At 33.9% G+C, this 15,823-nt stretch overlaps 2 protein-coding genes and 1 non-coding gene across 4 annotated transcripts; all 3 read right to left on the bottom strand.

The window, feature by feature from the left end:
* Nucleotides 1–67: 67 nt before the first annotated feature.
* Nucleotides 68–1,835, bottom strand: LOC137820522 (protein WHAT'S THIS FACTOR 1 homolog, chloroplastic). The gene has a single exon (XM_068624654.1). It carries the CDS (start codon nucleotides 1,684–1,686, stop codon nucleotides 493–495), a length of 1,194 nt encoding a protein of 397 aa, XP_068480755.1. The 5' UTR covers nucleotides 1,687–1,835; the 3' UTR covers nucleotides 68–492.
* On the bottom strand, nucleotides 1,801–1,886 carry TRNAY-GUA (transfer RNA tyrosine (anticodon GUA)). The gene is given in 2 exon segments: nucleotides 1,801–1,836; nucleotides 1,850–1,886. It is a non-coding gene; the product is annotated as a tRNA-Tyr (tRNA).
* Nucleotides 1,887–5,631: 3,745 nt separating this feature from the next.
* LOC137820520 (probable pectin methyltransferase QUA2) lies at nucleotides 5,632–14,143 on the bottom strand. Of its 2 annotated transcripts, none has more exons than XM_068624650.1 (9): nucleotides 13,799–14,143; nucleotides 12,221–13,044; nucleotides 11,999–12,131; nucleotides 11,180–11,420; nucleotides 9,707–9,920; nucleotides 9,060–9,235; nucleotides 8,631–8,934; nucleotides 6,970–7,108; nucleotides 5,632–6,188 (listed from the first exon to the last, which is right to left on the bottom strand). In XM_068624650.1, exons 2-9 carry the CDS (start codon nucleotides 12,913–12,915, stop codon nucleotides 6,030–6,032), a joined length of 2,061 nt encoding a protein of 686 aa, XP_068480751.1. In that variant the 5' UTR covers nucleotides 12,916–13,044; nucleotides 13,799–14,143; the 3' UTR covers nucleotides 5,632–6,029. The 2 variants fall into 2 exon arrangements, with proteins under 2 accessions (XP_068480751.1, XP_068480750.1); XM_068624649.1 differs by having other exon boundaries at nucleotides 13,658–14,137.
* Between the last annotated feature and the right edge of the window lie 1,680 nt (nucleotides 14,144–15,823).

The raw sequence follows: 15,823 nt of genomic DNA on the forward strand, positions 1-15,823 counted from the left end.
TTTACTTTATTTTAATAACTAAGGAAGAATTGCAGTACAAAAACTATGGAACCTCAATGCCCAGATAGAAAGTTGAAACTTTGGAACCTTGTGGCTATATAACTCAAGAAAAATATACAAGGATTGGGAGTACAACCAAATCTAGATAGAAAGTTGAAACTACTGAACCTTGTATACCCAGATAAAATGACAGAGAGACTTAAAATCCTTGCCACTTATCCAATCTTCACAATTCCTCCGTGGAATCCAAGAGGACCCGTGAAGCCAATAACCAGCATAGACATGGACTAAATTTTCAAAAGAAACTCTAATCTTTTTCAATTCCATTATCAAAAAGTCATTTGATTTCTGTTTAAGAGAACCCTTAAATTGAAGAGTTCCAAATTCCAATCAGTCTTTCTTTTCTTAACTTCCAGACACATTTCATTCTCCTAACTCAGCACAAATTTCTCTTCCTGGGAAGCACACCGCAAGTAACTCAAAAGCATCAAGTCAAATGCGCTCTTCCACCCCCAGATCAGGTTCCATTTGGTCCACCTGAGCATACTTATAAAGCTTCTCATTAAACACCACCTGGGGGTCCTTCTCAATCAAAACCCCATTCTCATCATAGGCATCCTTCAAGAACACAACCCAATTCATCTCAGTCCCGGCCAAGTAAAACGCTCGTGGCTGCTTCCGCAGCATCTGATAAGTATGCTTGGTCAAACTAAACTCCTCCTTGAACTCCACAAGGTGATGAATGGATGCCCTCTTCTCCAAAGTCAAGCTCAAGAACTCATGAATCAACCCAACCCTATACTTCTCCGCCTCCAACGTCCACAGATCAAACCTGTGCCCATCCGAATAGGGAGACACCAAGGGAAGCGAGTTCAGCAAATCAAGCTTCCTATTATCGTCCAATTCCAAATCCAAATCCTTCCCGTGCTTCACGGGAAACCTAAACTTCCGCTTAGCCGAATCCTCGTCAACAACGAACTCCCTCTCAAGAGCACTCACGGCGAGAAGTGGATCCCACTTCACCAACTCGAGCACCCTCTTGCCGTCGCCGTCAACCGCGATTTTGAAAAGGTCGGGGTATTTGGAGACCCTGTCGCGGAAATCGTCGGGGATGCCGAAGAGGGTTCTGCAGTGGTGGATTTTGCTGAGAGGGATGCGGTTGCGCGCGGACATCATGATGAGTTTGCGAACCTTCTCTACGCGGTTCAGTTCCATTGCGTCCATGAGGGAGTGTTCCTCTGCGAGAAGGTCCTCCATGAGATCGGTTAAACCGAGCCAGGACTTGCCGTCGGTGTGACGGTACGTTTGGAAGAGGAGGGGGTGATGCTGGAGGAAACGGGAGACCTTGCGGCCGCGAGGGAATCCGAGCTCTCGGTGGAGCTTGCCGGCGTCATCGAGGCGGATGACGTGCTCCGGCTGGGCGGAGAGGAACTGTTTGGAGCGCGTAACGAAGCGGAGGAGGGCGTCGCGGTGGAGAATGCGCTCGAAAGAGGGGATGCGGTTGGGCTGAGTCTGAACCAGGGTGGTTCTAGGGCTGGGCTTGGACTTACGCTTTTTCTTGAACTTTTTGGGGGTTTTGGTTACAAGGAAGGAGGTAGAGAATGGGGCTGTGTAGGAGATAGGGTTAGGGTTTAGAGTATTTGAGGTTTTGATGGTGGAGACGAAGGAGAATAAGCGCCAAGCCATGAATTGAGACTTGAATCATCCATCATCAACGCTTTTATATGTGTGGATAGCGATCAACGGTGATTAGATGATCCAAGAGTAAGCGACTGTAAAAAAATATTACCAAAAAGTATTTCCGACCTGCCGGATTCGAACCAGCGACCTAAGGATATCTGTCTCACAACTACAGTCCTCCGCTCTACCAACTGAGCTAAGGTCGGACGATGGATTAGTTTCATGAATTAAAGTTAATATAAAGAATAATAATTTCATTTTAAATGTGCATTTTCTGCTCTACCTCCAAATCTCTGTATAACAACAGGGACTTCTCTTTTAATTAATAACTCCATCCTTATGTGTCATTTAAACTTTTAATAACTTTCTAAATAAATTATTATTTATTTCTTTTAATATAATAATTACAATTTTATTTCGCTATTTTCCTCCATAAATATTCTCACTAATATAAATTCTTTCATTATTAATTACAAACTAATTAGATGGGATATATAGGTGGAAAATCAATCCTTGAAATATCTTCTACTAGAGTTATTTACAATTATTTATAAAAATATTATTTTAATATAAATTCACATGAGGTTCACGTGTGGTTTTGGAAGGGGTTAAATGATGTTAATATGAAACAATCAATATATTATAATGCATTAGATAATGAGTGTAGGACCCATGAATGTATTGATGCATCTAGGACATATGAGGTAAAAGTTACTACCAAAAAAAGATGTACATATTGTGTATCCGTGAACCATACTTGGTGAATGAAGTATAAAGTTGCCATAAGTTTTTGTAGGTATTCATTACTCAGAATGACCTCTTAAAGTGGGCAAGAAAGGTTGCCGATTGTTATTTTTATATTAAGTTTGGATACATCAATTGTCAATGGACATATGTATTATTATGTTGTGATAGATGAGGTAAATGTAGACAATATAAAAAAAACATAAATGTTACCGAAAGTGAAAGTAGAAAATGTGATTATCCTTTTAGATTGAGAGGGAACCCAATAAAAGTGGTGAATGATGGATTGTCAAATTACTTTGTGTCTATCATAATCATGATTTGACATATACGTTGGTAGATCATTCATATGTTGCTAGGTTAACACTTAATGAGAAGTTTGTGCTTGTTGATATGACAAAAAGTTCAATAAAACCTAAAATTATTTTGCTAACAATGAAGGAGCATAATGATGAGAATGTCATCACTATAAAAGCAAGTTTATAATGTCATTATTGTGTATCTAATCTCAAAACAAGGTCATAGAAATGAAATGCAACAATTGATGATGTTACTTCAACGATACATGTATATTCATTAGTTTAGGTTTATTGAAGACATGAATATGGCACAAAATATGTTTTGGACACTCCCTGATTCAGTGAAACTACTTAATTTTTTTAACATTGTGTTGATGATGGATAATACCTACAAAACTAACAGGTAGAAGATGCCTTTACTTGAAGTTATTGGTGTTACCTCAACAGGGTTGACATTCTCTATTGCATCTCCTTTACTCAAATCTAAATGTGAAAATAACTTTGTGTGGACCTCTAAGAGACTTAACAAGTTGTTTTTGAGAATTTATGCATTCCTTAAGGCTCATAGTTAGTGATAGAGATATTGCTTTCATGAATGCAATAAATGTTGTGTTTTCTGAAGCTTTTAATCTTCTATGTCGTTTTCACATTGATAAAAATGTGAAAGCAAAGTGTAAAATGTTAGTGCATCCAAGAGATGCATGGGATCTGTTGTGGAATGTGATCATGTAGAAGGATTTCAACTTCGTGTATTGACATTTAAAGATTTTTGTTCTCCATGACCCATATCTGTTGAACATGTCAGTGCTACTTGGTTAATTCTCCACAAAGAAAATTTGTTAAGGTATAGATGGATAGGGTGATACACTTAGATAACACAATAAGTAACATGTATGTACGTCTTTTAACCATATATTATTGTGATTGAAAACCGAAGTCTATTAATATTTGTTTTCCTTTGTAAGGTTGAGGTTGGACAATGGAGTTTAAAGAGAATGTTTTAGACCCCATGGAGACTTATGTTTTTGTTGGAATTCCATGAACAAAATGTTTATTGTACATCTAAAGATTTATAATGCAATATTTTCCACACATGTATTAGAATTGTATTATTTATAAATATTTTATTCTAAGACTTCAAGGAATAATAATGATAAGAATAAGTATTAGTTTTAAAATAATAATAATAATAATAAATTATTAATTTTGAAAAAAAAATAAGTATTAATTTTAAAATAATAATAAATATTAATTTAAAAAGAAAATTATTATTAATTAATTTAAAAAAAAGATATAAAGACTTATCTCTAAGATATAAGCATGAGTGTTGCAATTAATGTGACTTAATCTTATATGTTTGGAGAGGGAGGGGAAGGGGGATAGGATAGAGTTATGAGAAGGGCTTGAGTTTTTTTTTTTTTTTTATACAGGTTGAACCATTCCTGAAGTAGTTCACATTTATTGATTTTTTATTGTCCATAAAAAAAAAGAGTTATGAGAAGGGACAAAAATAAGAGAGAGAAGAAGGGAAAAAAATAATAGTATAAACTTTTAGTGAGATTTCAACACCTTAATTACACTTCAATAATTAAGATAAGGGAATGAGATATCATTTATTTATTTATTTTTATTTATAAATATGGTGTAACATACCTCATTTATTTTATTTATTTCATTTATATTATTTTTAGTTATGTAGTGATATATTTTATTTATCTTCAATCACACACAAATCTATTTTATTTATTTTATATATATTATTTATCTTCAATCACATACTGATGCATTTTATTTATATTATTTTTCCCTAATCACATATTGGTCTATTTTATTTATTCTATTTGTATTCTCTTTCGTCACACACTAGTCAATTTTATTTATTTTATCTTTAATCACACTAACACACGAATCCATTTAATTTATCTCTATATATTGATTTAATTATATTATCTCGCTAATATGTATTTTTTTATTATATAATTTTTATTATTTATTTTATTCAACAAATGAATATGATAGAAATAATTTAAAAAAAAGTTATTCTACAAATATAATAAAGCTATTAATAAATAAAGATTTGAAAACATGATTGATGAAGATTTGATCTTGAGAATTTAAATGAGTAAATATTGCTCAAAATGATATCATCTTGTACTATTATGTCAACCATGGTAAAATTCATTTTTCCGGATTAGTCACTACAAACTTTATTCAAATCTTCCTAATATGAAAAAAAAAATATTATTAAAATTATAAAAGATGATTTTTATATTATTTTGATATGATATTATTTTGTTCTCACTTTCCTATATTTACTTTTGGTACATGAAACAAAATATAATATTTTGAAAATATCACATAAATAGATGAAAGCTACAAATTATTCCAATTCATTCTCCACCATCAGTATCACAATATTTCTAGAATAAGTTAGAATACTAACATGGTAAACAATTTAGTTACTTTTCATGGAACATGACTCATCTCACATGTGGATACCCCAGTCATTTTAGAAAGATCCATTGTGGTCACCTTTTAAATGTTAACTACTCTTCACATTAACCTCCTAACTGATATTTTTCCTCCAAAGATAAAATAAAGTAACAGTGCTACAAAAGAAAGGGTTTGCAGACAAAAAAAACCTACTACTTAATTATAACCCCTTGAGGTCATTTATGTCATTTCGTTAACGTGAAGGGTGCAGAAAAACTGATTCTCCAGGCACGGAAATATAACTTGGTTTTAATCATACTGGGTAATGTCAACTCCACCAATTAGGTATTTTTACACTGGCTAATGTTGAAAGTGAGTTTGATTTCACACTATAAATACTGACAAGATTTATCAAAATATGGTTTTGCTGGGGTTTTACAGGAATGAGAGCAGAAAAAATAATTGTATACGAATATGGGGGAATTAATTGCTGAGCATTTTATACACCACAGCAAACATATATAATATATATAAATTATTCTATCATGATTTATCTTGCCAATCTGAAATGATCATGTGTATAACTGTAATCAGACATCACATGAAAAATTGAATCAACCAGTATACTTCTTCATCCGCTCTGCTCTGCTCCTCGTTTGATAATTACAAGGCCCTATGTATATATGCCTTACGGCTACATAGGAGTTGTGGTGGTATCATTGACGAGAAATCACTGTTTCCTCTATGTTTTTTTTTTTCTGTCCAAAATTTTCAATCCCCACCTTCTATGGCGGAGCATTATGATAATAAATGAACACTGTGAAAATGAATATATGAATATTATGGTCTAATTTCCTGTGGACTTTTAATGAATTAATTTGCCTGTTTCTTAAAGAAAGGTTTCTGACAGATCAGGAGTCTCTGATCGCTGTCACTGTCCATTTCTACAACTCGAGCATCCCACTTTAACCTTGTTGTTAGAGCTCTGGCTGACTCTACGAAAGGAGCTGTATCACGAATTATAATCCAACCCTGCACACATCATCACCAATTGTCACCATATCAAATGGCTTAAAAATATATCAATCCATTCAAAAGGAAGTACCTAGGCTATCTGGTGATAGCCTCCTGAAAATCTAACAATTCTCTATTTTCCCCTTAGTATACCTGAGAAAATTCCATTTTAGCCTTATGTTTCCACAAGGAAAAAAATAAAGTTAAAGCTTTCACAAATGCATCTCAATTTGATGATGACATTAGAGTTACTAGGCTGACCCCAGTGGTTCTCAAATGAACATTGAACTGACTACACAATGGGGATGCATACCCTACATATATGCAATATCATGCTGATAGTACAATTTTAAAACTGGCGTTTTTTCAAAAAAAGGGGAAAGCCCTATAGGCAGGGAAACTGATAGCTACAAAAGTAAGGCCATAAATCACACAATATTAGGCAAACTGGCGATAAATATTCAGCGAAATCAATATCCAGTTAGTATTAGATCATATGATCAAATCCAGGCCATTATGATTTAATTTAATAAAGAAACAGAATCTATTGCATTACTTTATGATAATAAAACCCAACCAAAGTGAAATCAAGAGACTCCTTCCTTTGCTAAGTGTTTAGCTAAGGTTTTGAAACGGTTATCCTCACTCCAAAGAGTGTTTAATAAAAACGGATTCACGTTTGTTCATAGCTTTATATACTTATACCTCATAAAATCAGATGAAGTTAGTAGGAAAACACACAACTAAAAAGATAAAGGACCACAAATGAAAAGTTAAAGCGCGGAGTATATTTACATACCTCTGGCCGAAGTAACCTGTCAATTTCAATGAACAGGTCAAGCATCTTACAGCTGCGCTGCCGAGCAAATTCAAGGGATAAAAGTCCTGCTGCATGCACCAAGTCATAGGTTCTAGGGTACGTTGGAAAGGCCTCACACCTAGAAACCACAGAAGACCAAAATTGTAAGAAATATATAAGTGGCGACAAGTGTTCACAAACAGTGCCCTTTTCAATTAACTATGACCTTTTCACAAGGAAGATAAGTTTAGAATATTTAGTTTTAATCTGCAAAAACTTTGGCATGTGATAGAGTCTAAAGATTCTAAACCATTCTTAAGGAACCGTTTAAAAGCTTAAGTTTTAAGATGAGTCGGTCCTTCAAATGGTCTTCAAGTGCTCTGAATTTAATCCTTGCTGCTCCTATTCACAATTTAATTTAATTTTCGCATTGAGTGAGTGGTATAAGGTTGTTCACTGTTCATGCTCAAGCCCGAATAGCTTTTTCATTAAGGGAAAGTTAGAGATATAAAGCATTCAACTGCTCTCTCCTAGCATCTTAGGCTTTATAGGTTAAACTAGTTCTTGACAGATTCAAGCTTCCATTATCTATCAACAATTTTCCAAGAAACAAAACAAAACTTAGGGAAATAAAAATGGGAGGAGATGCCATACCACAAGTTTTGAAATTTAAATTTCTGGGATCAATATTTCAAATACTAAGATAGATGTGTGGTCACTCAAGAAAGGACGAGATACAAAATGATTGTATGCAAGAAAATATAGGAAAAAATTAAGGAAATAAACTAGTGTTTTGACATGTAGAAAGAGGCCATTCGAATCAATAATCAATAATAAAGAGAATACATTGCATGAATTGTAGTCATGTGAAAAGGGGTGGCGAAGGAAATCAAAGAGGGACAATGGAAAAGGCTGCTAAGAGTAATCTCATGGTGAATGATTATCTCCAAGGAATTTGTCTTTTACAAAACCAAATGATGACACATAATTCTTGCAGTCGATCTTACCCAATGAGATAAGGCTTTTGTTGTTGGATTACAATATTGTTTCTGACAGAAGTCAGAAATTTTTTTTTTACTTAGTTTACATCAAATAAAACTAAAAAACAGAGAATACCCAAACCTAATTGCAAATGTTATATCCTCCCCGCCAGAACTTATGTAAGTTATGATAGGCATCAACCCATGGAAAGCTTATGTCACAATGAAAAATTGAGTAACTGAAAGAAGTTAGTTTAGAGGGGCAATTGTGTGTGGATGACAGTTATTTTATCAGTTATGTGTCAACTATTTTACGGGGTAGTTATTATACGTTATAAGTGTTTTAGTGATATATGGCAGTTTGAATGTGTGTTTGAAAGAGAGAACTATAAGTCAGGGCTTAGGCCTGCGTTTAGTGGGTTTGTCAGTAAAACTGTCTCATTTGTGTGTGAAATCTCTTGAGCCTAACAAGTACACAACCTAGTTCAAGGCCTTAATGGTTATATTGTATATAAGGAAATCAATAGTTCTATATATTTGGAATGATGACGTTAAAACAAAATTGAAAGAAAGGTCAAGGAAGAAAGATTTTTAGCAGGAGGCTGTGAATTTCAGCCAAACAAGAAAAGGGCAAACAAAGAATCATGAAATTCTAAAATAAGAGAAAGGAGTTTAAAATACCAATCATGCATAACGCCAACATAACCTCGGTCCAGGATCAAGGGAAGGTAGTTGGGTCCATCCAAAGGTACCACATTCATTACCCATACAGATTTTCCAGCGTGCAACAGAGCAGAATTAAAACCACCAAAATGAGAATTCATGTCTAGCACATTTCTTAGCATGTTATATGGTGGCGGAGGGTCCTCATCACCAGGTCTCTTTGGATGATCAGAAAATATTAAAGGTGACAGAAGAGACCAATAATTACGCACTGATGCTCTCCAGCTTTCAGAATCCTCGGCAAATTCATCAGATTGCAACCCTAATGCAAGTAAATAGATACGTATTTAGATAACCTACCTGATAGCAGATTTCATTCAGATATATAGTACAGTGAAATCCTTCTGATAAGAGAAACATAAAAATATTAAAGAATATAACAATTACCAAAGTTTTCAAGCTCCTTCTTGTTCAATTGATCTCTGGAAGGCCAAGTTTGCCTCTTTTCAACAGAAATCCAACGGCTGCTATCTGTTCCTCCGATGCAGTTTTGCAGTTCTCGATAATATGGAGTTTCCACGTCATAGCCTCTGCCACATAAAGGAGGGGGAGAAGTATTCTTTCTGGAAATCCAAACAGACAAGAAATGCTAAGTATTAGGGACAGCTATAAAACTTTATGTAGTATACAAATTGTTGAATAATGTCCTGTCATAGATTGAATAATTATTGATTTTTTTTGAAAAAATATTTAGTAGTACTCATGTGACTCTTTAGATTTGTAACTATTAGAGCATTGTTATAGCAATAAGGTATTTTTCAATCTCTAAAATGTCTTTGAATGTCATACAGAATGTAAGCAGAAAGAAAAAAAAAGAGTAATTCAGTTTTAAATCATCTTCCTCTTGTTCTAAATTTTCTGCACAATTTTAAAGAATGTAAGATTCTTGGGTGTTAAATACCAACATCACCTCTGGAATACCACTAACACAACTTCATATTCATATAAAGCAGATCCTGGATGCTAAAAATTTCTTCCCAGTATATACAAAGTGTAATATATTTTGATCGATACATGTCACAGCAGTGATATACCTTGAACTGTAGCAAGTCTTCTCACTCGTTTTCTTCCATACAACAGTTTCATCTTGTTGTGACATCATATCCCAGCAAAGATTTTCAGCAAAACTTTGTATAAACTTCCATCTTTCTTGACTGTCTTTGTCACGAGCATTTGTAAGCGGTGAAGTCCAGACAAAATAGCCCCCTGGCCTTAAAAGCCTATCAGCTTCAATCATGAGAGTGCCATCTATGCCATTGAATATGAAGGTTAATAAGATTTAAGAAGAGTCCAGATATTCAACGAATTCACCTCACTGACCACAAGGTACTATACCATTACAAAATGCAGAAAAATTAAGGCCAATGTTTTAAATATTAGAACTAAATTTTCAGATTCTTGAGTTTAAACTTTGAAAAGGGAATAATAATATGAAAAAGAGGCAGCTTGATGGATAAAATGTATGCAGAAATATGAGGAATACATCAGCCAGTAAACTCCAGTTTGTTGGAAAATTCAATGATTAAGAAAATAAACATTGAAGGTATGACCATATTATGCTATTATGAAGTTTGCAATTAGAGGACGGGAATGATATTTTATAATAATTCTAATCTATGGTTCTGAATAATCATTTTATAATACTAACAAAAAATAATATTTTAAGTACAATGTTTAGTTTGAGATGGTTTCACACAGACATTTAACTTTAAGAAATTCCTACAATAAAGAACTTGTTTCCCCTAGTGTACAGCATACACCCTCCCACCCCCAAATAATTCTGCAGTTCAAAAGTAGAATTACGCAACAAAAAAGAAAGAGTGGTGGGAGGGACTTTCATGCATCTCATGGAATATTTTTAACGTAATCAACATAAATGGATAGAGTAATAATCTAATAATCAAAATGGGAAAAACATATTGGATTAGTTGGAACAACCAGAAAGAACATAAAAGGCCATATAACTACCATTATTTGACATAGGTGGGGATAAAAATACAACACTGGAGGAAACAGCCGGTTGACATAAATCAACATATGAACTGTGTTCAAAATTTCAAAAAGAAATAATTAAAGAACCTAAGAATTGCAATAAAAAAAAAATACTTAGATTGAAATGGGAAAATCCATGTAGAAGCGTATTTGTAAGATAACCATAAATATTATATGACTATCAATCAACAGTTAATATTTTCCCTGGTTCCAAAAGAGTGTTGATGGATGGTCTATGTTCACTTGTGAAACAATGCAGTACCACAAGGGACAACCAGCCCTCAATGTTCAATTCCTGAATATGTAAAAATGAAAAAGTATAACTTGAAGAAACAGAATGAGTAAGTATTATAAGTCTATAAGAACAATTTATTTATTTTTATTTGTTATCTAATTTCTCCTTCCACAGGCAATCATAGTCCAACATCTTCTTTGGAGTTGCGGAATAAATATGCAGAATGACAGAATTACATTGACCTTATAGAAAATAGTAGGAGGTAGGTTTTCAAAGATACCCTTTCGGTCCCAATCAATGCCACATCTGGCACAATGCAACATGTCAAAGGAGAGAGATGGATATGGCAATTGTTTTGAATTGAAAGAAGCAACCATAGCAGGAAAACCCCTCTCAAGTGTAAGCTGAACTTGACTGCCAGAAGGCTCATAGCTTGCAACGCACATGGTTAAAAGCTGATTCTGAAAAAGGTGTGCTCCAAAGCTACCGTAACCACAGTCAATATCCAGTATTGTTCTAACCTGCATATTTAGAATCCCAACATGTTCAATCAAGGGAATATTATAATCAAACTAAGAACTAAGTTCACATTCACTACCTCTATAATCCGTTAGAAAATATATCACAAAACCCTCTAAGTGCAGGGTACATAAATACTATGAATACAAGGACCCATCAAGTAGATGAGGACATGTTGCTTAGCCAAAAATGTGAAGAGACATATTCCATAATCCCATGGGATGGCACTTAAAGACAAACAATTGTATCTTTGCAGGGTAAGGTTTTTGCTAATAGAACAGTTCAGATATAAATAAGAACATTTCAACCAAAGGAAGAATATTTGAATTTTCACTAATTGTTTGAACAAAATACCTTCAAGATAATTAATAATGATATCTATTTCAGTATTAGTACTATTAGAATTACAATGAACTCAATGCAGATGGCTACCCATTTATCAAAATTAAGTAATGTTGATGAATTTAAGTTTTTATAACTGAAGTTCACTGAATTAGTGGAATATGACTATAATTGATGAGGAACACCACAACAAATCCTTAATTACACCATTTCCAATGGAGAATAAATATTCATTTACCCCTGCTTGTATGAAGTTAGATTCATTTCTGAGCCCAATCATTTCAGCAATTTGATGTGAATAGTCTTCCACACCATCAAACATATGAGAGACTGAGCGAAAGGAAATTTGCTCTTCATCAAGCATCATCATCCTATAACCAAATAAAATACATGAAAACTTTAAGATGAAACAATAGCTCAATGTATGACAGCAAGTAGGAAAGACATATCACTCACTCACCTTTTGGTCAAGCTTCCAGAAGAAAGAACCTCCTGTGCAGTGAGTTTAACATTAGCAACCCAGATAATATCCCTTCCAGTAGGCCACCTAAGAGGAATTTTGTAATTTGGTGGTGAGAGTGATAAACAATCTTGCCTGGGCTCATGGTTGCATTGCCGGTCAAACTCATTGCCATCAGAAAAACCAAGAGCTAGATTGTCAGAAACATTAAAGCAAGGAACATAATTTTCAAACTCCTTATAACAAAATTCCAGTTCTTTCAGCCTTGAGGGAGCGTAAGATATCTCCCCTATATCCAACAGGTCCAATACAAGTTGCTCATGGAGTCTTCTATAGCCATGGTAAATGTGACCCCTTGACGCAGTTGAAATCGATATTGTCCACCAAAAAGACCCCGCAAGAGCAAGAATAACTACAAACACTAAACTAAACTTCAAGAAAAAAAGAATCAACTTATGCCTGTTTCTTGGAGTGCCAATAATGTAGGGGTCAGATAGTAAACCATTCTCAGTGATACCTAATTTGGAATTAGAATTATCTGATAAAAGCAAAGACCTCAAGGGTGAGGGGTGAGGAGAGGAAAATCTTTTATCAAAACCTTCCTTTTCTGTCTTATCTTTGGATTGAGAGTCCCTCGAGTCATTGTTTCTTTCAGGGATCCGAATAGATACCCCTCTGTGTAGATGCCTGGACATTCTATAACCAATAAGCTCGATGCTTAGCGTGCAAATCCTCTATGAATACACCCAGAAACCAATAGCATCATTCAATGTGAGTAAAGAAAAACATTGAGTGAATCCCCCTCCAGTTCAGCATGCACAAACCTAACATCAAAAAGGAAAATGGTGGTGTTCATTTAAAATAAAACAACGAAGTAATTTAAAACATCAATCCAGCAAATAAACAAAACAAACTTCCTATTCAGAGAACAAAAACATGGGAATAGGTGAAAGAAAGACCGTTAATAAATTCACACCACCAGATCCATAAGAGACCCAATATTGAGTTGCATAGGTATCAACAAAAGATTTAAATCATTAAAAAAGGATAAACTTGAGTGGCAATTACAAGTCTGAACTCGGAAAGAACAAGATGCGAAGAAGTTAAAGTTGAAGTAGAGAAGAACATAGGTAGGAGGATAACACAAGAGTTAAATCACTTTCAGCTACTTCCATCAACATTAACTAGACTCTCATTAAAGCATAAGCTTGTTTTTATTTTTCAAGAGAAAAAATCATCGTCATTGCGTTACCGAATCGCAACCCAAAACCGAATCAAGATAGTAAATGGTAATTTTCGTAAAAAGAAAAGAAATCACCTTCGTTAGCCATCCCAATCGAAACCCAGATACGAGTCATAAAAAAGCGGAAGCACGCTTTGTTATTTGAAAAAAAAAAAAAAAGGAAAGCCAAAACGAAAAAGAACAATTTGACGTACCCCAATTGAAATTGAGAGAGGAAAAATAAAATCCCATTTAGATCAATGCAGGAAGCAACATGAACGGGCGAAAAATTGGGGAGAAACGTCAGATCGAAGGCAGTGAAAAGGAAGAGCTTTGGAAGGAGCAATGACGAGTACCTCCTCCTTGTTTGAGGAAAAAACGAAGAAGAAGACGAAAATTAAGAATCCCGAGAAAGCAGGTTGAATTTTATGGGCACTTTCGTTGCTTGGTGCACTCCAGTCACAGAAACAACACAACACCACCGCCCGCTCTTTATCTCTATCCCCTCTGGTTTTAGATTTTGCTTTGGTTTCCCTCTGTAACGTATATTTCTCTCTTTCTCTTTCTCTTTCTCACACAGACACACTAATAGCTTCCAATACTAACTCTGCTTGTGAAACAAACGAACGAAACATAAGCAACCAGATTTTGTACTGATCCGATCGTGACTCGTGACACTACCCCCCAGGCCAAGCAATAATAAAATTAAATTCCACAAATAAATAACTAATACGAGTATTTAATAACCATGATTAAAAACTTTACGTGTTTATATTAATTCTAGTGCTAATTAAGACAAGCAGTAAATAATGTAACTATTGCAGATTAACTTGTATTAATTATTTGGGATGAATGAACAGAAGAAAAAGTGAGAAATAGGAAGCTACCTAAAAAGGACCCTAATTAATCAATCTTCTACAGGAATTGTTTCCCGCTAATTATGTCATGTTTTGAGATAGAAAAAAAATTGCACGCATCTTGTGGGAAACCGTACGAAATTAATCCAAGCCCCACATCTTCTCTAATGCATGATTAATTAATATAACTAATATGGGGGTTTTAAATATTCATTTTAGTAAATTTATTAATGCATCTTTATGTTCAATATAATGAATTGTGTGGCATTAAACAGTCTTTGGAGGTCATTAATTAGAAGTTAATATGTGTAATAAATTTTTAGTAATTAATTTAAGGTGTCATTAATTATAATTTCTTAATGCATTTATGCTGATCATTGAACCAAAACCGTGTGTATATTATTAAAATCATGAATTTTGTTAATGCAAATTGTAAAAGTTAATCCCTTATTGTTTTTTAGAAAGTCTAAAGCTATGTGGTGAAGAGAAAAATAAAGGAGTGGAAAGTGGGAATTGTTAAGTTGCTGTAGAAAAGGGTAGCCACATGGTAGATCTGATAGAGAGAGAAAGAAAAAACAAAAAGATTGGTTCGGTTGTGTTGTTTGGTAGTTTAATTTGATGTAAGGTTATCTTGTCTGCGTTTTGACTTGAGCACGAAAAGGGGAACATCACCCACAACACAACACCCCTCCTTATTTATTTTTTGCCTTTATTATTCTTTTTCTCTAAACTTTTTTAATTAATAATTTTTTTATCAATTTTACATTCTTAATTTCTAGATTTTTTTTTTAAAAAATTCTATCGTTCTTCCACCATGTTTTACGACCATGATCATTTTCATGGACAAGGTGGAAAAAGGAGATAATGATGTTTTTCTGTTTTTTTATCATTTATTCTTGTTTTGTTGGTAATTACTATTTCATGTCAAGAAGATTTAAAATCTTTTGTTATTTATGATGCAATGTATACAAGGTGGATTCGACAAATATCACAGTCAGTTTAAAAAAGGAACAAATTTAAAGTTAGGAATTAGGGATAGCTTCACCTAGAATCTTTCCTTCATGTTTTTGTCTTGGGTTCTGTTTTTAAATGAATAACATAAATATTCTTTCCATTTTTTAAAAATAAGTAAAAATATGTTTTCTATTATATTTTTTATTGATTAAATATTCATCATACGAAAAGAAAACTTTGGTTAATTGTAAAAAATATATAAAAAAAATGTATGACTCGCATTTTTTTTTAATAAATAGAAAACAAATAAGTAATTTTTTTTGTAATCGAGTGTTTCCACTGTGGCAAACATTTATTTCAGTGTTGAGCAGGTGTTGCTACTTAACAAAAGAATAGTTTGTGCATGTGAATTGCCACGTAGGTTTGGTTGAGTGTGGAATTGCTTAAGGACAAAAATAGAAATAGAAACACAAGAACAGAGCGTTGGAAATGCTATAATAATAATAGAATAATGGATGAGCCTCCAAATGCTGCTCAACTTTCAATCAGAAATTGAGCACATGGGAGTAA

The sequence above is a fragment of the Phaseolus vulgaris genome, chromosome 9 (assembly GCF_000499845.2).
Source record: "Phaseolus vulgaris cultivar G19833 chromosome 9, P. vulgaris v2.0, whole genome shotgun sequence".
Lineage (NCBI taxonomy): Eukaryota > Viridiplantae > Streptophyta > Magnoliopsida > Fabales > Fabaceae > Phaseolus > Phaseolus vulgaris.